General features: G+C 40.4%; 1 protein-coding gene across 3 annotated transcripts in view; it reads left to right on the top strand.

Annotated features, from left to right (window-relative positions):
- Positions 1-23,678, top strand: part of CHST9 (carbohydrate sulfotransferase 9) — a 96,939-nt gene that overhangs the window by 161 nt on the left and 73,100 nt on the right. Inside the window, exons 1-2 of one of the 3 annotated variants that reach the window (XM_080582841.1) lie at positions 29-204; positions 7,354-7,570. In XM_080582841.1, coding sequence (XP_080438967.1) covers positions 7,471-7,570 — 100 coding nt within the window. In that variant the 5' untranslated portion in view covers positions 29-204; positions 7,354-7,470. Of the gene's footprint in view, positions 1-28; positions 205-7,353; positions 7,571-23,678 lie in introns of those variants that run through there. The other 2 variants (XM_080582844.1, XM_080582842.1) reach the window with 2 other exon arrangements.

Below are 23,678 nucleotides of genomic sequence, written 5' to 3'. Positions count from 1 at the left end.
GGCCGGGCCGGGCGGGGCGCGGCGGGGCGGGGCGCGGCGGCGGCCTCCGCCCCGGTCGGCGGGGCGGGTGGGCTTGTCTGGGGGGTTGCTTCCTGACCCTGCAAGCAGCCTGTTTCTGAGCGCGGCGCCCTGCTGCCGCCCAGCCCTGGGGTGCCGGGTGTTTTAGTAGCGGGAGGAGGCAGCAGACAGATCGCGGCCGCCTCGGTATGTTTTCACCCTGGGGGATGGGGGTGGCCCGGGGCGAGAGCTTGCTTCGTCTGCTCCGGGTCGACCGGGGCGCCTCGCCTTCCCGGGGCCGCCTTGGTGGTAAGGGGCTCCCACTCACGGGACCGGCCGCCAAGGGCTGGCTCCCTACGGAGAGGGAGGGTTGCGGGTTGTTGTAGGAGCCCGGCGCTCTGGAGCGTCCCCCAGAAGTTCAGTGCAAACCCATTACTCCTCTGCCGCGGTACTGTGCGAGGGAGCGCTCCGCAAAAGAAACAACTTTTCTGCTGACTACTCTTCTTCCCTTCCCCCCTTCGCAATCATCACACAAGAGAAATCGGGAATTCAGGGCATATCTATTAAATAAATAATAATAATAAAAATATTAGTAGTATTGTCTGTGCGTTTTCAAGCAGTAACATGAGTGATTAGGGCAGGCAGACTGCTAGACTAGCATGCTGATAACACTTTGTTTCCCTGCAGTCAATAAACAAGGTCTTATAATTTCATTACATGAAGGAAAAAAAGAAAAAAGACTGTTGAAGCCATTTTTTTTTTTTAAACTACCCAATCTTAAGGGGGAAGATGGGGGGGGAGTCCATCTCCAACCCTACTTAGAAGATTCAGAGACATCAAGTTGCTGTTTCGCAAGCTCTGTTTCTGTCTAACTTTACATAATCCAGGTGACTTTCACAGGACTACTTGCTGAATTCAAGCTGTCCTTCAGGCAAGTGAGAGCTAAGCATGCCGAAGACATCTTTGTGTGCTCAAGTACAGTAGGTGCAGTCATGACTGGGAGCTATTGTGGAAAATGATAAAGCCTTTTTTTCTTTTTGAAGTGAGAAGGTGTCCTGGTCTGCAGAACAAAATCATTGGTATTGAGTGTTTTGGTAAACTGGTAAATTTCTAAACCTGTAATTTTCACTAATACTGGAGTGGTTTTGTTCTCTTTAAGCAAGCAAAACTTTTCACAAAGCTGATACGTTAACCTACATAATTGTGTGTAGGACAGCTCTGCATTTATCTGTTGGTAACGTGAGCACAGCTTTTGTTTCTTGTGTAAAATAAAAATATTAGAACTGCAGCTTTATATTAACTGCAAGCTAATTAACTGGACAGTTACTGTGTGGATTAAACTAATATGGTCTGAAGTTCGAGAGGATTTAAGGTTGACAGGTAGGACCAGGTAAACGTCCATATTTCTGCATGATCTCAGAAGTAACGCAGGTACTATGGACTGGTTTCAGTCACCTGATACGAATCTTATGGAAATGTTTAATGGCATCAGAAACCACTACATGCTCTGTTAGTAAAACAAGTCTTGTTTTTATATATTACTTCATTAAGAGTTTTTTCTTTGGAAAAATATCGACAAGGTAATAAGAAACTGGCTTTAATATATTAAAGTGGCCAAATTGAAAGCAAAACATATTTACTGTGCCATATTATTCGTTTTGTATAACATATTGTATGCTGTAAAGTACATTAATAACGAAACATAATTGCTTTAACAGCATTGAGGTTTGCTGTGTAACAAGGGAGAGTGAAGTAGAAAAATGCTAAATATGTGCAACTTGACTGGTGGGAAGCTGCTCTGGTGATGTTGATGTTTGGAATTTCCTGATTATTCTCGAAACTTTAATTTTAAGATTTTTTTTTTCTTTTTGAAGGGGCTTTATTGTTTCAGGATTTTCAGTGGGTGAGGGAAGGATGCTTACTTTAAGCCGTTTTCTTCTTTTCAAAGAAGTCTGTACATATCTTCATACAGAAGACTTCATTTTATATAAATATATATATTTCAGATTTTTCATACAGCAGATTTCATTATTTTTCTTACAGAACTCTAACAAAATTCTCTTAACCTGATTTGCAAGGCTGGTAAGTAGTAATCTGTTATTGCCAGTGGTAAAAGTTATGCAGGCCAGATGGTGTCTTCAGTTACACTTGGATACAGCCTTCTTTTAAGTGGCTCTGGAGGTTGAGGAGTTGCAGAGGTATGGAGGCAGGGCTGATGCATCAGTGGCCTGACTGTTACATCACAAAGGGAGACACTGGTTATCTCCTTTTGAGCTACCAGGTACTGATATACTGGCTGTCATGAGGTGGGAGAGAAACTCATCACTGCGCTGCCCTCTACTTAGCCCTTGTAGTGAAGTCTGACAGACTTCTAACCTTTTTGACCCCCAAATAGATTCCTATGGATTAAAAGGGCAACATTATGAAATTTTCTTTTTTTTTTTTTCCCTCCTCACTCCTGCAAATTTGCTCAGCAGGACTGTTTGGTTACCTTGATTTGATTATGCATTTAATCCAAATTTCTCTAAAACTTTGACTTCACCCAACCACTATACTCTGCATAACTTGCTGGAGAGAGAAAAGAGCAAATATTGTATATTTATTCCTAGCAACCACTGGGGTAAACCAGAACAAAGAGTAGCACTGCCTGATATGAGGAACTGTGCAAGCATTGTTAACAGCTAGGGCTGTACTTCATGTTGTTGTGAAGCCAGAGAGTTGAGGTGTGAGGAGTGGAAAGGTGATCCGGGAGGATATGCGTGAAGTAGGACACAAGCTAACAGATGAGAAGTGAGGGAGGAGAGGGAGCGGTGAAGTGAGAAGATACCCTTGTATCCTTTCACTGACTCTGCTGAAAGTAGCCTGGGCGAGTGTCCAGCAGGACATTCCTTGGTGCAAAATTATCCTGCCATGATACTCCTGTGGAGGCATCAGGAAATGTGTTGCTTCTTGGGAGTAAAAAGAAAAGAAGGAAGAAAAAAAATGTGTGTGGGCTGTGAAGGGTTGCAGTAGCTTAGTGTGCTTTTTCTCATTTTCCTTTTATTAACTCAGGTGTGTCTACGGAGATGCTGAGTGAGTAGGAATTTGTGGTAACCCACAGTAATATGAATGCTTTGACCATTATAAGGAGCATCTATTTATTCACTGCTGGCTAACCACTAATCATGATCATCCTTTTTCAGGTGAAGGAAAAAGGATGGAGGGGAATTAAAAGAGAAATAATACATTGCCTCAAACTACCTAGAAACCCTTCTGTCTTTCATTTTAGAACTACATGATGGCAAGGGGAATAGTGTCAAGGAAATATTAAGTTAGCCAAATATACTGCAACCAAGAGCCACTGGTTTTGTGTGGTCTGGAATAACAGGAAGCCAGGAGTGGTATTTGAGTGCTAGAGATGCACCTCCTCAGCTGCAGGTGTATTTGCTTGCCGGGTAGAGAAGGGTGAATGGTGTATTGAAATAAAGAAGCATGCCAAAAGCAGGAGATGAACTCTTCCCCTTTTTTGGGTGGCTATGCTGTTTCATTTACTTGTGTTGGCCCTGTGCAAGAATTCGCACCTTTGAACAGAACCCAAAACGTGAAAGGGAAAAATGCAGGGGTTTTACATTAGTGGAATGTGGATTCCTGAATCTCTTAAATTTGACAGTGGAGTTAAGCAATTTAGCCTCAGAAGTGAATAACTATGAACTTGTCAAGTTTCTAATTTTTGCTGCAAAGAGCTTTGTGTTGCCAACTAAAGCATGTACTGTTGTCTGCTGTTCTCTCTCCATGCATGATAGGAACAGTACGTAGCAATCTCTCTCAAAAAGTTGAAAGGACTTGAAATTTTAGGGTGTAAGCATCCCTAAGATGTTCCCTTTGCAAACTTAAGTTGGAATGGCACATTGGGGTCCATACTTCCAAAGAGATGGTTAAGCTAAAGAAAAACTTGATTTCAGCATAGCTGAGAGAGTCATTGCAGTTAGGCTGTATTAGTTTTCCTGAAGTAACCATCCTATCCAGCATGTCAAACTATTGCCCAGTAGAGCCATCTTGACCAGGACTGAGGGCAAAGAAAGATCTACAGCTTAACTGGGATGCTGGGCTTCCATGTGGATAGGATAGATCTCCTCTGAAAATACTTAGGTTGAAAGCAATTGATTGTTTGCTCTTCCCTCGCAGCCACAAAGGAGCATTCATCTTGATTAAAGAATATTTGCAGATATTTCCGCTTTGCCAGGATGCCGGGAGTGTTTTCCAAGACCGTTGCTTTTTAATGCTGAAAGAGCAAATTTGTCAGCGTTGCGTGGCCATTTTTCAAGTTCTACTAGAAGATTGTTAGACTCAGACTTTTTTAATGCAGCTATCATTTTTTTCATATGTGGGTTACAAATCACTGTATTAAATAAATTAAACTACTTATTCAAGCTGAAAAGCCTTTAAAAATATTATAAGGTAGCAGAATAGGTTCACATTCTCGGTGGGTTTGATCTATTTAGAGTCTAACCAGTGCTGAAGTAGGTGTTCTTATTTAAAGCAAATCTTAAAACACAGCCAATGCATAAATAATAGTTTCATGTAAATTAAATTAAACTAATTGCAAGAAACATGAAAACTTGATACAAAGATAAATGTAATGGCTGATGGTGGAGTAGGATGTTTTTTCTTCTTAGTGTTCTTTTGTAGATTAAAGAAGTATTAAAACAATTTTTTTTAAACAAACTTCTATCCCCTCAAAACAAACTATCCTAGTAGAAAAACATCTATTTTTCATATTAACAGATTAAATGGCTTGCTACTGCTCCTGATTTTTACTCTGCATCCAAAAGATGATAATGCAGGGCTTGCAGGTGGTGCTGCATGCAGTCATGATGGTGTTTGGGCAAGGTCAGCTATATATCCTGTGCCAGCACGTGTCACAGATGCATATAATGGGTGGTACTGCTAACAGAAAAACTGTAGGCACCTGGGTAGGGCTGTAGTTTGGTTAAACCAGTGCTTTCCCACTTCATTTGTCAGTAAAGTTTCCATTCCATTGCTTTGTGGAACAATTTTTAGCTGGATGAACTTTCTGGATGTTTCTGTGCGGATGTGTAAGCCCCGGTGCTGGCAGAAGGGGCAGGGCAGTCTGGGTTGATGAGAGCAAGTGGCTGGCAAGAGCTGCAGTGCCAGCCTACGCATGTTGGGAATGTTTATGGAGCTGTGTGAGATGCTGAAAGCAAACTATTGTCCACATGGCCTGAGAAAGCATTTCTTGCACACCCAAGGGCACCAGCGTTTAAAATAGAGCTGAAAATTCAGGTGAGAATCACATGTAGTCAGAGATGAAAACAGAAGTGACAAAATCACAAAAGTGGATTTGTTTGGAAGTATTCCAGTATTCACTATGGGTGTCTGGGTCACCTGGTTTTTACTGTAAGAGAGAAAGTTATGGCTCCCAAACAGCTTTCCCAAAACAAACTCATTTCCATTTTCTAGTACCTGCAATTTAATTTTCCTTTCAAACCTGCATGTCTTACTTATCTGGCCTTTTTTCCTAATCCAGATGTTGTCAGTGTTCTGTTACATGAACAACATAGCTTTTTGTCTGGGGAAAAACAGAAGGGATTTGAAATTCTTGGTCCTTTGACTAAAGGTTCTTAAAGCATTGCTTATGCTGGAAATCTGCTGCCTCATCTTCAGAATGATTTCTGAAGACATGCAAGCAGCGTATTTGCTACAGGACTAAGGTGAGGTGCAAAGAATGAGAACAAAGACCTGAGTAAACCTTTTAGCCTAGATAAGGAAGATTGCAAGTCTGAGAATTCTGAGGTTATTGCAGGAAGAGGTTCAGGTGGTAACAGCCAAGGAAGAGCTGGCTGGAAGAAGGAGGCTCCACTACCCCCACCCTTGCAAAAGGTATTTTACAGAGAATTCCCCAATCATTTACCTTGCTTTTGTCCAATTTTCCCTGCTCCCTTCCAATTCTGCGCATCACAGTAAGAGCAAACAAGTGCACGTATGTAATGTGTAGGAAATCCTATCTCGGGAGAAGGAAGGCAGAAAACTGTATGGGATAAAGCTCCTCTTCGCCTGCCTGCAGTGCTTGAGGTTCAAACCAGATACTTCATTACCCATAGCAAAAAAACTAACAAAACAAAAAAAACACAGACTTCATACAGAGCATTTATATTCTCTTAATGTCTGGGTATCTATCTTCTGCAGTAAAATCACATATAAAAAGTGATAAATTCTTGTAGCTCAGTTTTACACTGTCTGCAGGCTAGTTCATGCTTCACAAAAAATGTGTAATTTTAATGGCAGAGGGGGAAAAAAGTTCCGTAAAGTTTCAGGTGCTTCTTTGTTGGTCTTGAAATCTTTTGTCTCTTAGAAAAGGTAGTTCCTCTGTTCATTCAGCAGTTATTTTAATGGGATTCCCTGCTAAGCCGTATGTGTATTTTTAGAAATTCGACAATTATAGATATGACAGTGCTGAGTTATTTAAAAATACAAATTTTTCACGTGGAACATGCCATACTCTTAGATTTCAGAATAACTGTTAAGTGTCTGCATTTTAGTTTTCTGTTTACTTGAATGCACGTGTACTTCCATTCTGTTCTTTTAATGTATTTCTCTTTCAAATATTTTTTTTATATGCTATCTTCCTTTAAAAGCTTGACTTTTTCATTGTGTTCTTTGTTGTAGTTTACCAGACACCTCTATCAGATGCTCACTTACAGGAGTGTCCAATTGTGTCGAATTTCAGTGTTTTTTTTTTCCTCTTGATGTGCAGGCTAGCTTTAACAGCTGTTCTTCAGCTTCTAGTAAATTGCTTTCAAACCAAACGCGTCCTGATTCAGGTTAACAAGTTGGCTTTTTTTATGCTCTGCAGTGTCTTCTATATGCTGTTATAAACTGAGTTTTATGGTCCGTTTATGTCAGATGTAGGGTGTTAACTAAATTACTTCCTTCTAGGCTCTCTGCTCTTCAAGATAGTAGTCATTTTGGCAAGATCATGTTTACAATGAAGTTAGTGGGAAGAATCAGGTTCTTGACAAGTCTTTACCACAACATAGCTGGATAAAATGCTGATCAACTAATTCCCCAAGCATCTCATGTGGGGGCATTAACCTCTCTCCATTATGGCAGTGGGTGATGTCCAGTGGTGTGGAGGTGGACTGGTATCTGTAGCCACTTCAAGAGATTTGCTTAATTCCCGTCCAGAGGATTTGCTTAAGTCCTGTGTTGACATCATCAAGATTGTCAACAGAAATCTCAGCATGGGAAGTAATAGCATGTAAGAGCTACAGCTTGCGTACAATACACTGTTTACAGAGTCTTTGGTGGAGAATAAGAATGTAACATAAGAACTAGATGCATCTGTTATTATTCCAGGTCAGAGTCTCAGGGGAAAAAGTTCACATATTGAAGAAGATGCAGATACACTGAAGACTTCATAAAAGTGAGCCATGCATCCTTCTGAAAGCTGAGAAGTAGCCCTCTGATAGGGTCATGAACCTAAGGCAAGTCTTTGTGTCGCTACTGATGTTTGGAGTAGCTGGTCTACTCCTCTTCATGTATCTGCAAGCCTGGATTGAAGGACAGCATACAGGTACAGTAGGATTTTGGTTTTCTTATGTGTTTTTTTTTTTTAATGGGGGTGGGGAGGAGCAGGGGTGGCTGCTTTTTTTTCCTCCTGGTTAAAGTAATTGTATCCATGGCTTGAAAAATGATTGACAGACTTGTTTTAATAGCTATACTTCATGTATGCATTAAGAAGTAACTTGAATCTCTTGGAAAGATGACCCCAGGTGCCAAATTGTGCTATCAACTTCATTTGCAAAAATAAGTGTTGCAAAAACATACTGTGTCCAAGCAAGTCCACTTCTGAAATAATTCTAGATGCTGATTTTTTTTTCCTGTGCTTTTTTACCCATTTTATGTTGTGTGGCAAAACAATTTTTGAAGAATTATTGTAATGTCTTGTAGATAAAAGTGGGCTTCTAGGTAGCAACACTCATACAGAATCATTCTAACCCAGTCTCGTGGTGGTGGTGGTGTTGCTGTTAAAGATGGTTAGATACTGGATTTACGAACTTTTTATATGTAGCATCAGAGGCGCATTGCAACTTCAGGTAAGTATTTATTAGCATTGAATAAGGGTTACACTTCTGAGCTGAGTTACCATTGTGGCAATCTACCATGCTTTAGTTTGCCCCACGGGATGATCTAGATCCCTTTTTGAATGAAATGAGAACAGATGATTCACATCAGGCCCCACTGGATGCTCAGTTGACAGGACCAGTCCATAGTTAGTCTGACGTAAACCTCTATGAAATGTGTGTTGGGTGAATATCTGTAATATCGTCAACACACAGTTTTGCTCTGCAGATCTATTCCTGTTGTGCCACCCTATTTCATGGCCTATCCTTGGTTATAGTTCTGTACTTGTTTTGCAGTCTTTCTTCAACCCCCTACCCTCCCCTCACACACACACCCTCCCCCCAAAATATGGAATGATCCCAGCTTGTTAAGAAGTACTGACACTTATGTCCTCTTGTCTCTATTGCTCAACTTCTATTACCTCTGTAAAACTCTAACTTCATAATATACTGATGCCATTGTGAAGAAATACATTTATAAAACAACATTAGTCTTTTGGTTTTATTGATCTATGTTTTTATTCTGCATGAGCTGCTAGGCTCTGTTTTAGAGCAGGGAAGGGTGGTGGTGATGAGGTTCTAGTGCATTATTCCTGCAATTATTTGATGCTGATCTTGACTTTATTTTTTTTTTAACTAAGTGCAGTGTTCACAGTGTTCATATCAGCTTGTTAATGTTTCTCGACTGATCATAGAACCGTGCAATATCCAGAATTGGATGGGACCCACAAAGATCATTGAGTGCAACTCCTGGCTCCACACAGGACCACCCAAAAATCAGACTGTGTCTGAGAGCACTGTCCAAATGCTTCTTGAACTCTGACAGGCTCAATCCCATGACTGCTTCCCTGGGGAAGCCTGTTCCAGTGCCCAACCACCCTCTTGGTGAAGAACTTTTTCCTAACACCCAGCCTGACCCTCCCCTCTCGCACCTCCATACTGTTCCCTCAGGTTCTGTTGCAGTCACCACAGACCAGAGATCATAGAATCATTGAGGTTGGAGAAGACCTCCAAGATCACCTTGTCCAACTGTCCCTCTACCACCATTATCACCACCTAGACCATGTCCATAAGCACCATGTCCAACCTTTCCTTAAACACCCCCAGGGACAGTGACTCCACCACCTCCCTGGGCAACCCATTTCAATGCCTGACAACTCTTCTTGAGAAGAAATATCTCCCCATTTCCAACCTAAACCTTCCCTGCCACAACTTGAGTTTGTTCCCTCTAGTTCTGTCGCTAGTTACCTGTGAGAAGGGGCTAACCCCCAGCTCCCCACGCCTTCCTTTCAGGTAGCTGTAGAGAGCAATAAGGTCTCCCCTGAGCCTCCTCCTCTCCAGACTAAACAACCCCAGTTCCCTCAGCCGTTCCTCACAGGACTTGTGTTTCAGGCCATTCACCAGCTTCATAGCCCTTCTCTGGACGTGCTCCAGGGCCTCAATGACTTTCTGGCAGTGAGGGGCCCAAAACTAAGCACAGTCCTCGAGGTGCAGCCTCAGCAGAGCAGAGTACAGGGGGATGATCACCTCCCTAGTCCTGCTGGCTACACTATTCCTGATACAAGCCAGGATGCTATTGGCCTTCCTGGCCACCTGGACGCACTGCCAGCTCGTGTTCAGGCGAGCATCAATCAGCACCCCCAGATCCTTTTCCTCCACACAGCTTTCCAGCCACTCTGCCCCAAGCCTGTAGTGCTGCATGGGGCTGTTGTGACCAAAGTGCAGGACCTGGCACTTAGCCATGTTGAACCTCATCCCATGGGTCTCTGCCCATCAATCCAACCTGACCAGGTCCCTCTGCAGGGCCTTCCCACCCTCCTGCAGATTGACACTTCCCCCCAGCTTGGTATCGTCTGCGAACTTACTGAGGATGCACTCAATTTCCTCATCCAAGTCAACAATGAAGACATTAAAGAGGATGGGCCCCAATACCAACCACTGGGGAACATGACTCATGACTGGTCACCAGCTGGATTTCACTCCATTCATCACCACTCTCTGGGTCTGGCCAACTAACCAGTTTTTAACCCAGCAAAGAGTGTTCCTGTCCAAGCCATGGGCTGCCAGCTTTTCCAGAAAAATACTGTGGGAGACCATGTCAAAGGCTTAGCTGAAATCTAGGTAGACTACATCAACAGCCTTTCCCTCATCCACCAGGCGGGTCACCTGGTCATAGAAGGAGATGAGGTTGGTCAGGCAGGACTTGCCTTTTGTGAGCCCATGCTGACTGGGTCTGGTCCCCTGGTTGTCTTGCATATGCTGCGTGGTTTAATTCAATATGACCTGTTCTATCACCTTTTCTGGCACCGAGGTCAGGCTAGCAGGCCTGCAGTTCCCCAGGTCCTCCTTATGACCCTTTTTATAGATGGGCATCACGTTAGCAAGTCTCCAGTCATCTGGGACCTCTCTGTATGACCGTGACTGCTGATAGATGATGGAAAACAATCACATCTGCCAACTACCTCAGCACCCTTGGGTGGATTTCCATCTGGCCCCATAGACCTGTGACAATCCCAGTGGAGCAGCAGGTCTCTGTTTCCACCTGACCTGTGAGGGGTTTCCTCTGCTCCTCGTCCCAGATTTCCAGGTCGAGAGGCTGAGTACCCAGAGGATAAGTGGTCCCTCTAGTGAAGACAAATGTAAAGAAGGCATTAAGAATCTCAGCCTTTCCCGTATCCTCAGTAGTCATGTCCACTCCCTGCATCTAGTAAAGGATGGAGATCAGCATCTGTCCCTCAGCTCCCCTCATGAGGAAGCTGCAGTCCGCCATGAGGCTTCCTCTCAGTCTCCTCTTCTCTGGGCTGAACAGACCAAGGGACCTCAGCTGCTCCTCATATGTCTTGCCCTCTAGACCCTTCGTCACCTTAGTAGCCCTCCTTGGGATGCTCTCTAATAGTTTTATGTCCTTCTTATATTGTGGTGTCCAAAACTGCACACAGTACTTGAGGAGAGGTTTCACTGGCACAGATCAGAGCTGGACAATCCCTTCCCTTGATGGCTAGCAATGCCGTGCCTGATGCACCCCACAGTACGGTTGGCCCTTTTGGCTTCCTGGGCACACTGCTGGCTCAGAATCAACTTGATGTCAACCAGAACCCCCAGATCCCTTTCCACGGGACTGCTTTCCAGCCTTTCATCCCCCAGTCTGTATGTACAGCCAGGGTTGCCCTGTCCCAGGTGCAGAATCCAGAACTTGCTGTTGTTGAACTTCATGCAGCAGTTGATGATTGTCCAGCCCTCTAATTTGACAAGATCTCTCTGCAAGGCCTCTCTACCCTGAAGGGAGTCGATAGATCTCCCCAATTTAGTGTGGTCTGCAAACTTACTTAGTATACCTTCAAGTCCTGCATCCAAGTCATTTATGAAAACTCTGAATAGAACCGGCCCCAAAATGGATCCCTGTTGCAAGTAATAGTGTATTTACAAGCTTATATTAACAAAACTGTTAAAAGAGTTAAATTGACTGGCATTGGAAAGGTTCCCATGTAATCACGTGTTGACAGGAGGTTGTTGACAGAAACAGAGCTTGCAGTGGGAGTCTGCCTTGAAAAATCTCTGCTGTTGTTGGGTATGTTAAGGGCAGATATCCTTGCTTTCAAGGTAGTTCAGGAATGTAGATGATGACTGTAGATTATTGATTTATTTACTTGCTGACATTCTTTACATTCCTTGCATCTTTTGTCCTGTAATTAACCTTTCCTTCCGTGCAGTGCTCCTTGTTACCATTTCTCACTGTTCCCTTCTTCCCTCCCTTTCTCTCTCCATTTTCATTTTCTCTATATGTACGTACTATTAAAAAGAAAAAGCGAAAAACAAAGGGAAAATTAGAAGATACCATGTTCTTTTAGGCAATCAGATGCTTTCTTTGGGGACTTCTCTTTGATGTATTGTCATAATCTTCATCAGGAGAGAGGTTTTCCTTGTATACATACATCATTTCCATGTGAAAATATTTCCATAACCAAATAGAAACTATCAGAGAACAACAGAAAGGGTTAGTGAGCTTAAAATGTGACTTCAGTTTTGAGTACCATTTTATCTCACTGGACTGCTTTTGACAGCACTTCATGAGGATTCAAAAAATGAATTTTGGCACTCTTGGCAGTGGCTAGATCATACACATCAGAAAGAGCATGGAGAAAAATCATTCTTTGGTGTCTGCTCTTGCGTGCTTGTCTTCCAATTTAAAATGTAGAGAGCCATTCTTTTTTATTTCAAACACCTGTATCTCCTCTAAATATTCTGCAGCTCAATTCTCTCATGATTTTTCTCCCCCTTTTCTGGATGCTGCTTTAAGAGTTTCTATGAAATAAAGCATATTTGCATATTCAGAATATACCTTAGTTTGCGGGTACTCTCCTTTTCTGCTGCGTTTTTCATATTGCCATGTGTTGTACACTGTAGCTTTTTTGAGGATGAGCTGTGTCTGGAGAATCCCAAATTTACAAGCATCTTTATAAGAATTTTATGTCCTCTTCTATGAATTGCTAGTTGTACAGCTGTAAGACAGTTCTAAGCTGCAAGTGGCTGAGTGTTTGATTTGATGTTCTACTAAGAAGTGGAAAGTGCTCCTTGTTGTAAGTGCTCCAAGTCTTTGTTGTAAGCGTAGCTATTTTTGTTTTCCATGCTCAAGACCAATAACAATCATGTTTGCGTTTGGTTGTTGAAGCATGGAAAGCTGGCTACCTTTGAGTTTAGGAACGTATGAGTTTTGCACCAGTGAGTTGCTGTTGCTTACCACTTATTCCTATGAATGTCTGACTTTATAAATCAAAATCATTGGAAGAGATGCTAGATTTTAATTGATTACTGTTTATAATGTTCATACTTATTTCTTAGGTTCTCCTAGTTGTGATGTAATTCCCAGTCAGATATAGATTTTGTGGGGAATCAGAAAATTGTACAGTAATATGCTGTTCCTCATTAGTGTTCTTACTATTGTATTAATCAATTTGCTTTCACACTCACCATTTGTGTCACTACCTTTTGTCTTTCTATCTGTTCATGATTTTTCACACTGGACCTCATGCCACTACTTTTTTATAGTTTAACTTCTTTCTCTCCTTTTGTTTGTCTTCTTTCAACTTGCTGTTCACGTGTCTTAAGACCTCTGCTATGATTTGATTCCACTTTTTGTCTTATGTCCTTGTAGATCTGGTCTTCTCTAAGCAAGTGTTTTTGTTTGTTTGTTTGTTTGTTTTCCTGATTTACTTCTGCAAACTTCCCTCATCACTCACTTTTACCAAACCTATGAATCTTCCATCCTGTCCATCTACTTCAGATGTACCTGTAGGCTCAGCACAGCCATATCTTCTGCTCCTTCCTACTGTGCTTGGGCTCTTCAGGCTAATTCTGGTCACAGTCACCATCTCTACCCTTTCTAAAAAACAAACAAACAAACAAACATATCTTGCATTTGTAGATGCCTAAGAAGCACCTCTTAGTTACATGGTGGTCCTTTCTGATGGTTTTTTACAGAGATTAGCAAACTGAGAGAACAGCCGAGTTCCTTGGTTTGGTACCGCGCATGGAGCATATAAAGACAGGAAGATATAACCTTACTTGGATGTTGCAGAGTTCTTTTGTTGGGCATCTTCAGTTCACCTCAATGGAGTAATAGCGAATAGACTTCTCAAGAGCGGTTTGAGACATGGCTGTCATCACATACAGACTTTATTTGGTTGAAAACTTCACAGACATCAAAGTTGATAATGTAACATACATTTATGTTCTACCTACAGCATATATGTAAATATATTCATTTATATATGTTCAAATATAAAAATGAAATTGGTATGAATTCAATTAAATCTTACAGCTTTACTAGACAGTTTCCCATACTGTTGTACATTGTTCACTAAGAGCATTAAACACTGTGGCATTGATGAAAAAGCAATTGCCATTTATTGCATGTTTAATAATTTCCAGCAGTATTAATCTCATACAGGGGAGGCAAATTTATGGGTCTTCCAGAGTTGGTGTTGAGTTTTATATCATGAATCACTTGAATTAGGGTGTGTGAGTGTGCAAAGCACACTTGCATTTTATTCCTTCTATGTTAGAGATGTGAATTAGTCTTCTAAGTTAGGCATTCAGATGTACTTCAGAACTTTTTTGGGCAGCTGATGTGATTTGCTATGGCTGATTACTACAAAATAATCACAAAAATATTCGGCAATTAGACCTGTCTGCTGTGTTTTGTGGTTTTCTTTTTTTCTCCTCTTAGTAAATTTCATGTAATTAACTGTTGCGAAGTGTGCATATTAACTCTATGATTACCAGGAACTACTTCAGTGTTTCATGAAGTGCAGTATGACTGATAATTCATCTGAAAAAGGCTGCATTGCCCCTATCGTCCCATAGATTTCTAGTTCCTGAGTGTGGGAAAATCTGTCTCTTCTTTTTCCCAGCAGCTGTGTTTCACCTTAGGGATACTAGTTTTCCTGTGCATGCTTTCTGCTCCCTTTGCAGGGTGCAAGTGTGGTTGTTTTTCTTTCGATTTTGCTCAGGATCTTTGCAGCACTCTGTGGGTGCCCAATCAGCTTTCTGCAGCCTGTGTGCTTTACTGATGCAGGAAAGTTTTGTCCTTTGAGCTCCTGAGTAGCTTCAAGGAGACCCCATTCCTTAGGCCACAGCTTTTATTTCTGTGAACAATCTGAAGAAAGTTCACTCAAATTGTCTTTAACAATCCCATTTTAAGAAACGTTTGACATTCCATAAAGCAACATGAGCTTTCTCAGTTCAGTCTGCTGTTGGTAGCTATCCAAGCTCTATATGTATTATTTGGCATAAGAGGATGGGCTTTCTTCCCTACTTTTCTTGACTTGGTAATCCATGTGATATCTTGGGTCATTTGGTTAACTCAGTGAGATACTTTGAGTCCGTCGAGCTTCTTCCTTATCTTGACACTCAAAGTAGCAAGTGTATGCGTGCAACATATGGTAATATTTAGTCTTTGCTGTTTGTGTGGATTTATATATATATAAATTTAAACCTTGCCTAAATGGAGCAACATTGATGTGGCTTACAGGATAGTTCATACCTAATGAATTGCAGAGGCAACTGTTTACTTGGAAGTCATAGTTTTGCCAGAGGGTCCTCAGTAAATACAATATACTACAATGGTTGTAAATGGAAGAAAAGGACTCTGATCAGTAACAGATATTAATCATGAGTAATCTAGTTGTTTTAGTAACTGAAATATTTCTGTTACAGAAGTCTAGGGTAGTTTGCCTGAGGCTTGCTAACAGTTGAAGAATGCCACCAAAATGGGAAAGCAATTCTTCCTGGTTTACAATGCCTAACTATCAGTGAGGCTGTTCTAATAAGGCTGGGTGTGTTCAGGCTTTACTCTTCTCATCAGAATATATGGTCTTCTCTTTGTGTTTCACCTCCCCCTCCCCCCCCATCATTACTGTCTTGAAGCACAAAAGAAAGATGCTTCTTGGTGAGTGGTTTTATTGTTCCTGAAGTCCCAGAAATACAAAATTTTAGTAGGTGAATTTTCACTGTATAGCCTAAGAGTTGTCATTGTTCCCTACCTCCTTAAATGGGTTTAAGCTATATAGAGAAAACAATTCTCTTTTGTGGGGGAACTGTTACTTCGTCATACCATTGTGATCTAAATATACAAGTAAAAGCTAAATATCAGAAATCATGGTTTTCAGAGTTAGTGATTATGACATCTCACCCTATCTTCAGCAGCAGCAAAACAGAGAAGTTTTAAGAAAAAGAAATTAAAATTTCACGTTGCAGCATATAACATTTAAGACCGTGTTTATCTTTTTGTGAGGATGTTCTTCCTAAGTCTGGCTGTTTAGTAGCCCTCAGCATTGTGGGTCAGTTCATTTTACTTTTATCATTCCTATAGCTAAGTACCATCTAGTTTTATACATCATGCTTCCTTAAAAGAAATCCCTGCTGTGATTTTTTTTTTCTTGAGGGTGTCATGGAAGAAATTTTTGAATTGGTGGTAAGTTTTAATCCTTTAGTATTTAGCTTCCCTGTTTCAGTGGCATGAAAGAAACTAAACAGGATGAGTTTTTTGGGCCTCCTCTCAGTTGTATGTTCAATAACATGGTTGAGCAGAAGCTGATGACATTTTACTCACTGTGTATAAGCTTTTGACAACCCACCCGTACTCATTAGTACCTAGCCCACAGAAGTCTACTTCTAACAATGTGTGGCTAGTATCTTAATGGTACTGAGAACACCTTGAAGTATTCTTTCTTAACTGTTCTCAAGCACTTGTGCGTTGAGAGCTTTGTGTAATCATCTGTTTGTAGGTATGTAATTGAACTCACTTCAGAATTTGTGCTATAACTATTGCTGAGAGGGGCTTGGGGGTTTGAGATTGGAATGCAAATAAAATAGGATGTCCCCTTTCATAGGAATGCTAAATATCTCAATATATGCATGTTGGATCTCAAAAACGTAGGTGATCTTCGCACTGTTTTCCAGTTATTCAAATCCTTGGAACAGAATAACTAGATGTGGTTTTTCATGGAGTCCTTAGCAATCATTCTTTTTGTTACGTAACTATGCTGTTTTTTTCTTTTTTACACATTATTCAATTTCTGTGTAGTTGTCTAACAGATTTTCTGTTACTGACTAAAGTTTTCAGTTATTGTCCACAGTTGTGGCTGTTTATAATAGCTTCCATTTCCAGAAAGCCCTTTTCTTAAAACGTGATTATTCAGGAAATGAAGCAATGGAGTCTTGTCTCTTCAGTGCACTGATTGTATGATGCAATACAATTCAAGATACACTTATAACCTTACAAATCAAGAAGGCTGGAGAGAGAATTTTTTAGTGAAAGTTTGAGAGATTTTTTTCTGTTCCTGACCTTTCTGTTTTTCTGAAGTGTGCTGCACACTTTCATAATAGTAAGTGGTTGCCATCAGTACATTTAAGGCTCCTTATCTCTGTCTGATGTTGAACAGCTTTGATTTGTCTCTTGATTACAAACAGCCCTGTTAGAGCACGTGATCTGGTCTCTGTAAAACTGCAAGGGAAACCTTTCGTTTCTTAACAAAGTAAAATTAGAAATTCTGATATTTTTAAGTGTGTGTGTACATATATGTTTGTATATTTACTTTCAATATGCTCTTTATTTCCCGTATTTGTTTGGGATTAGAGACTGTTGACAGGAGACATAATTTAGACAAAAATCTTCTCAGCATAGTCAGATATTTGGGATGTGCTGGGATCAGAACTGTTTTGAAGTTCAGTCTTGAGAGCCCTTGTTTCTGTCTTTTTGCTTCAATTTTATTTATGGTGTTACTGTAAACAGGTTATTTCTATAAGTTAGGGGTAATTGTTGATAATCTAGCAGCATCTGTCAGAAATAAGCATTTAAATATCAGGGAGCCATTTCAGTGTACAAGGGATTAATGTCCTACATATCACATGAAGAAAGAAAAAAAACTCCTTTTTTGTTGTTTTTTTCTTTAAAGAAAAGGAAAAAATGGTTTTATTTTTGGTTCTTTTATATTTTTAAGAGCAATCATCACGGCAAGGCAGCATGGTGATCAATTAGGCTTTCAGGTTTGGGTCCCTGCTGCCTCAGACAACTGTCTCACATATTTTTTGTATTTTTACTGCATTTGTGTTAGTGGCATATTCAAAGAAATAATGTTTCTACATTTCTATAGTATTTCTATGGAAGGCATTTTATAACTATCAGTTTGAAACCTGGAAGATTCATGTTACATCTGCATGTAGTATTTTTCTTCTCAGCTCATCCAACCTTGAGCCTTATGGCTGTATCTGTGGGATTGAATGCTGCTGTCTTTAGGCACACAGGAGAGTGTGTAAGATACTACCAAATGTTATGTTTAAAACAACCACCACTGACAACAAAAAAAAGAAACAAACTGCACCTACAAAAACTCCAAAGTTTGTTCTTTTCTATTCAAAATCAGTGTCAGGGAGCAAATCAGCTTAAAGGCTCTCTTTGTAAAATTGTAAATATTCATTAATTAAGGGGACTGCAAAATACGCAGCATTTAAAGTATTACCCTGTATATAGATGAAGCTGTTCTCAGGCACTCATCAGCTTCACTTGACAGGGAGTACGATCTTGGGCACATCCATTTGGTCTGGACTTTGACTGGTTTGGTCCCAATTTGGTGAAGATGTGCAGCAGCATCCTGTACTGCCTGGAAAGCCTTTGCTCACAGCAAGTGGCAACAGTATTTTGCAACTCAGAAAACATTATCTGTTACAGTAGGTCTTTAGGAACTCCCACTCCTTCCACTCCAACTCATACCCAGCAAAAATGATTGGTCCTTACCATGCACACTCTGAGCCTCCCCATGGTAACAAAGTCCAAGTGTGTCATTGACCTCTAAGCAAACCTGTGTGATACCTGCTAGCAAAGACAATTTGTCCCTCGCTCCTTTGTTGTTTCAGATGATTTTGTGTTGATACTGACTGTAAAGCTTTCCATCACATGATCCTGGCTGAAATTCACAGTGCACAGCTCTAGCAAAATCAGGCTGAATAGGCAGTTTTCTCTTAATCCTTCAGCTTCCTATAAGCCCACTTAACACCATCTGCAAGGGACAATGACAGGACAGCCATCAACATTTCTGAGGGATGGTAGAGATCTTGGAAGTTTGTGAGATCAATAAGGATGCTAAGCAAAGTATATTCAAGATTTCACATCTATTTAATTTTCCTTTTTAAAGGTTTGTAATACTTTTAAGAGAAAAAAGCCAGGAGAGGTAGTCAAAGCTAGACATTTCCAAGCTAATAATAGTGGAAAGTGATGTAGAGACAAATGATTTAAATTTAAATGGTTTAAATTTACTGTGTCACACTCTTTCTCTCTTATTTGTTTATTTATTTATTTTATTTATTTAATTTGGCTCTGGGATGCTGCAGCTTTTAGAAGCTCATATCTATGACATGGGATATGGGGTCAATGGAGGCTATGGTTGTATACAGTTTAGTTTGTGTGTACAAAACCTGCAGTGAGCTCAGTAAACAGGGTGGTGGGGTGGGGAGGAGAGAGAGAACTAAAAACCTACCGTCCTCCATTCCCTGTTAAAAGTGCATTCGCTTATATGGATAGGTATGACTGTGTGTCTTATCTGTTGATGATGTTTCATCTAATGGCACAGAAGGTGAAATTCACCCCTCCAGGAAGATCTCAACTCTGACCTGTCTTGTTCCAGCAAGTGTTGTCATTCCATGCCTAGACATTGCCCACAAAAGCTATGAACCAGTGAGGTTGATTCTTCTGACTTTCCCTGGACCAGTTGGATGTAAATGGTGACAGGTACAGATCCATCAGCAGGCTTAAGAAAAATCCAGTAGGGTCTCTGGACTTCTCTTAGATGCTGGATTAAACATTCCATCAATGTTCTTTTTCCTTTCAAGGTTTGCTGTAGTAGGTCAAAGACAACTGTGTCATTTGCTTGTGGTGTGTCCTGTACCCCCCCACCTCCCCAGAGTAACACTCAAACATCACTTCAACAGGCTGCGGAGACTGATTTGTTTTCTTCTCTCTTTACCCAGTCCTCCTTTGGTGTCCTATAGTGGTGCAACTGAACTTGGCCATCAAAGGTGATTCTGATGTTTGTTCTAGGAATTTTGTCTTTACATTGTGTGCTCGATAACAAAAATAAAATATTTTCACTTTCTGCCTTAGTAATAACTGTTTTAATTTTTATGTATATATGTCCAAGAAATTCACAGGCTTAGGAAATTTCTTCATGAGAAGTGGAGATGCTTGTCTCCTGGCAAAGGCATTCATTACCCTAGAATGTAATGGATGATGGCCTAATAGCCACAAAATTTGACATGCACCTCAGGGGACTGCTTCTGCATGTCATGGACACTGGGAAATATGCAGAAATGTATCTAAAGATCAGCAGCCTAAGGTTAACAATAATTTGAACAAGTATTAAATTTTACTGTGAGCAAATGCCAGGTGAAAGAAGAGGAGGTGTTAAATGATTTTATACTTAATGTGATTGGAAGGGACCAGGTCATTTCAGTACCCATTACAATCTAGCAACAAAAGAACTTGTCCAGCTCTATATGTGTAAGGGCATAGATGAAGAAGCTGATAAGGGTTTGTAATACTTTCCACTATAGATATATTATAATCTCAGTTCTTAGAAACAGCTCAAGTGAACTGTGATTATCTCGAGTCCTGCAGCTGTGCCCTAGGTTTGTGCATGTTGCCTCTTGGTAAATTTGCAATAGAAAAGAGCGTTGGGGGTTCTTGCTTTTGATTATGATCAGCCAGAGAGATGTGCGTGAGCTCTGTTAGCTGCGGCTGGAAACACTCGTTTGTATTAGGTAGAAACAGGGAAATATCAGTGCCTGATACATCACCATTAATTCACAAAATACCTCTGTTAAGGAAAGAAAATTCATTTGATAAGAAGTAATACATATAGTAAGCAGTGTGCACAAAGACAGTTTTATCTTTGAATTTAGTTGTATTTGATGTTCTTGTTTAAACTTTCAAAGGGAGCAGACAGACATGCAGTTGTTCCTGAATGTTTTTTCTGTTGTCAAAATCTCATAGTTTCTCTATCTTTTCCATCATTCCCGCTCTCACGCAGCTGCTGATTGTTCCCAAATACAATTGCGTTTGAGCTGGCAAGCCTTCATGTGAACAAGCATCTCACTTTCTTGGGTTAGGATAGGAATCTTGTCTCTCCTGGTACAGAGACCTGCTTGCTGTGGCATGCGAGTGGTGTTTTCTCTGCATAGCTGTGAGTCATGGTGCAATTCCCACCATCCTGGTTCACTTGGGAAGCTGGTTGTTCTTGGCAGCCTTTCAGTAAGGCTGAAAATAGAGCAGCGTGTGCGCGATGCAAGCTGTGTGGGAGGGTCAGCTACTCCGCTGGAAGGGGCACTACATCAGGTACAGTCTCTTGAAGGGCACGCAGAGTTAGCTGAGTGCCAAACAGCTGTTGTTGATGCGGATTGGCTGGGGAAAGGCCACCCTCTTTGTAGAGGGCTTTGGAGGCAGCAGAGTAAGAAAAATTGTAGCTCTTTTGTTAAAGGATGGCTACTTGGTGGATGAAAGTAAGAGCTCCCACCACTAATATCCATGAGCCCTGTTACTTATCAAATTTATTCTTCTCAATCTTGACCTCACAATGGTGGCAGCTGAAAGAGAGGCTTTACAGAAGTGGAGTCAATAGAATTTCACTCTTCTTTCTACACTAATATAAACAAAATTATTTCCTTATTCCTGAAAAAAAAACCTTTTAGTCGCCAAACAGTGCAGGGTAAACTATGTTGCAAAAATATTACTATAGTCTCAATACCTACTGCAGTCTATTAAAGAATTAGAGTACACTTTTGAAATGAAGCATGGTAAAGTACATGAAGGAAGTGCACATTGGTGCATTAGTATTGTTTTTGTTTTTCTTTGTCTCTTTCTCGCTACCTCTCCTGATGCATTGATGTATTGTATGCCTTGTCCACTACTGAGATCTAATGGTTTACAAACTGTTGACACTTGTCATAGCACTTGAATTATGTGTAAAATGTAGTCTGTTACTTTAAACATATTATGTACATAATTCATTAAATGTAATTGTTTTAAGATGACTCTGCAATTGTGGTCAAGAATTACAGTATGTTTTCCAGGAAGCTCTGCTACTCTGTTCTTGATGTAGGGCCAAAGAACCAAGACTTTCCATGAACTTCTGCTTGATTTATTAGCCACTTAGACATGCTCAAGCTGAGTAGTTCTGCAAAACAGTTATTAATGAAAGCAACAGAAACTTGTTTTTCTCAGAAACTAAACTTTGAATAGGAGTATAAGATCCTCAAGATATCTAACCTTCTCTGCCTCCTACCAGTCCCCTAAGAGTATGTAAAATGCTGACACTGGGAAAGAAACAAATCTCTATCATGTTCTGTGATGGGAGGGAAGGACACAGGGCAGGATGGTTGAGAGAGGGACTAGAATTTACTTGTGTGCTTCCTTTATTTTTTTTTTTTTTTTACTGTTGCTGTGGGAGCTGCTGAATTATTGATGCAATAATAGAGTCCTAATCACTAAAGAAATTACTTGTAGGAGCAAAATCATTAGGGTGAGAGTTGGCTGACTGGCCCCTGATTAACTGATATCCAGTGAAGCAACAAAATGTAAAACAGATGTTTTTGTACGAGAATTTTGGTGTTTTCTTTTATCTCTTTGATCTCATGTCAGAGTTTTGCTTACTTGAGAGTGGTGGCAGAGAGAAGGAGATCATAAATGTCTCAAAACAAAAAATGAAAGCCAACAAAAAAATGTTCTTGCTCCTGACTTTCACATTAGTTTCATTACAGGAGGGAGGGGGTAAAGGCCCCAAGTGTATGTGAAATAAAAGAAATAATGACGACAATATGATTTACATTTTGGATTTTTAATTTATTTTGCTCTTACAGATTTTCTGTTCTAATTTTGCACTTCAGTGTGCCTATTTTGAAGATAAACAGGCAGATGAGACTGGGTTTATGTAGTCTGAGGTAGTTGCAGTGAAGTATAAATACTTCATGGTTTATTTAACCTTTGAGCTGAAATTCCTTTCTGGTAGAATTAATCTGCAAATAGCTGAGGTGCGCTCCCTCTTAAGTTATGATTGATCATGCGGTATAATGAAACTCTATTGGCATCAGGTTTAGGACTGATGTACATATAAATATAGCGCAGATAAAGTTGCCAGATGCTGTGACTGATGCGTGGGTTCAAGGTACTCCAGGCAAGTTGAGTCAGCCTTGTCTCTCTGGATACCAAACTACACATACTATGTGGCTGGCATTAATAGGTTGTAAATGAAACTTAATTTAGATCACAGTTAGGAGTCAATTTAAGCAAAAACTATTTTGTAATGACCATATTGCAAATAGTTGCCTTTCTTGAAAGCTAGTGGTTAATCTTGGTATTTTAAGTGGGGTAATCCTCATAGGCCAGTAGCCACATAAGACATTCATGTTAATTACTGGGGCAGTCATCTGTTTATTTTGGAAACTTTTGCTATCCTTTCAGCATTCTTTTGTTCCTGAAGACCAAGTATTTTCTCTGGGTACTAGTACTGCCAGAATATCTAACTCCAGAGCTGATAGCACAGCACTTTCACTCTGACCTCTTCTCCTCTGTTTTCTTTCAAGAACAATCATTGACTCCCTATCTTCTGCTATCATTGAGTGCTGCAAGAAGGAAGAATAAAAAAACTGCAAGGACCAAAGATCCAAGAAATGATCAAAAAGACTAGTTCATCCTGTTCAATAAGTTACTTTAATTTGACATTCGCTAACAAGTGTGTTTTAATACTTTTTACTGTCCATGGTAAATGGGAAAAACAGGAATACAGGAATTGGGAAAAAAATAGGAATATACAATTAGAAAAATGAGGGAGATTCCAAAAATGGCAGTGAAAAGTGAATAGTTTCTTCTATTCAATGATAGGAAATGAAGGTAAGCCAGATACAAAAGTTTATTTATTCTAAATTCTATTGCAACTTTTATCATAAGAGGTATGCTAAACTTGTTTTAAACCATTACATTTTTATTGTACATGTTAATGTTTTCATGATTAT

This window comes from Anser brachyrhynchus (assembly GCF_964034855.1).
Source record: "Anser brachyrhynchus genome assembly, chromosome: 2".
In the NCBI taxonomy this organism is placed as follows: domain Eukaryota; kingdom Metazoa; phylum Chordata; class Aves; order Anseriformes; family Anatidae; genus Anser; species Anser brachyrhynchus.
This window is presented reverse-complemented; position numbering and strand designations above follow the sequence as displayed.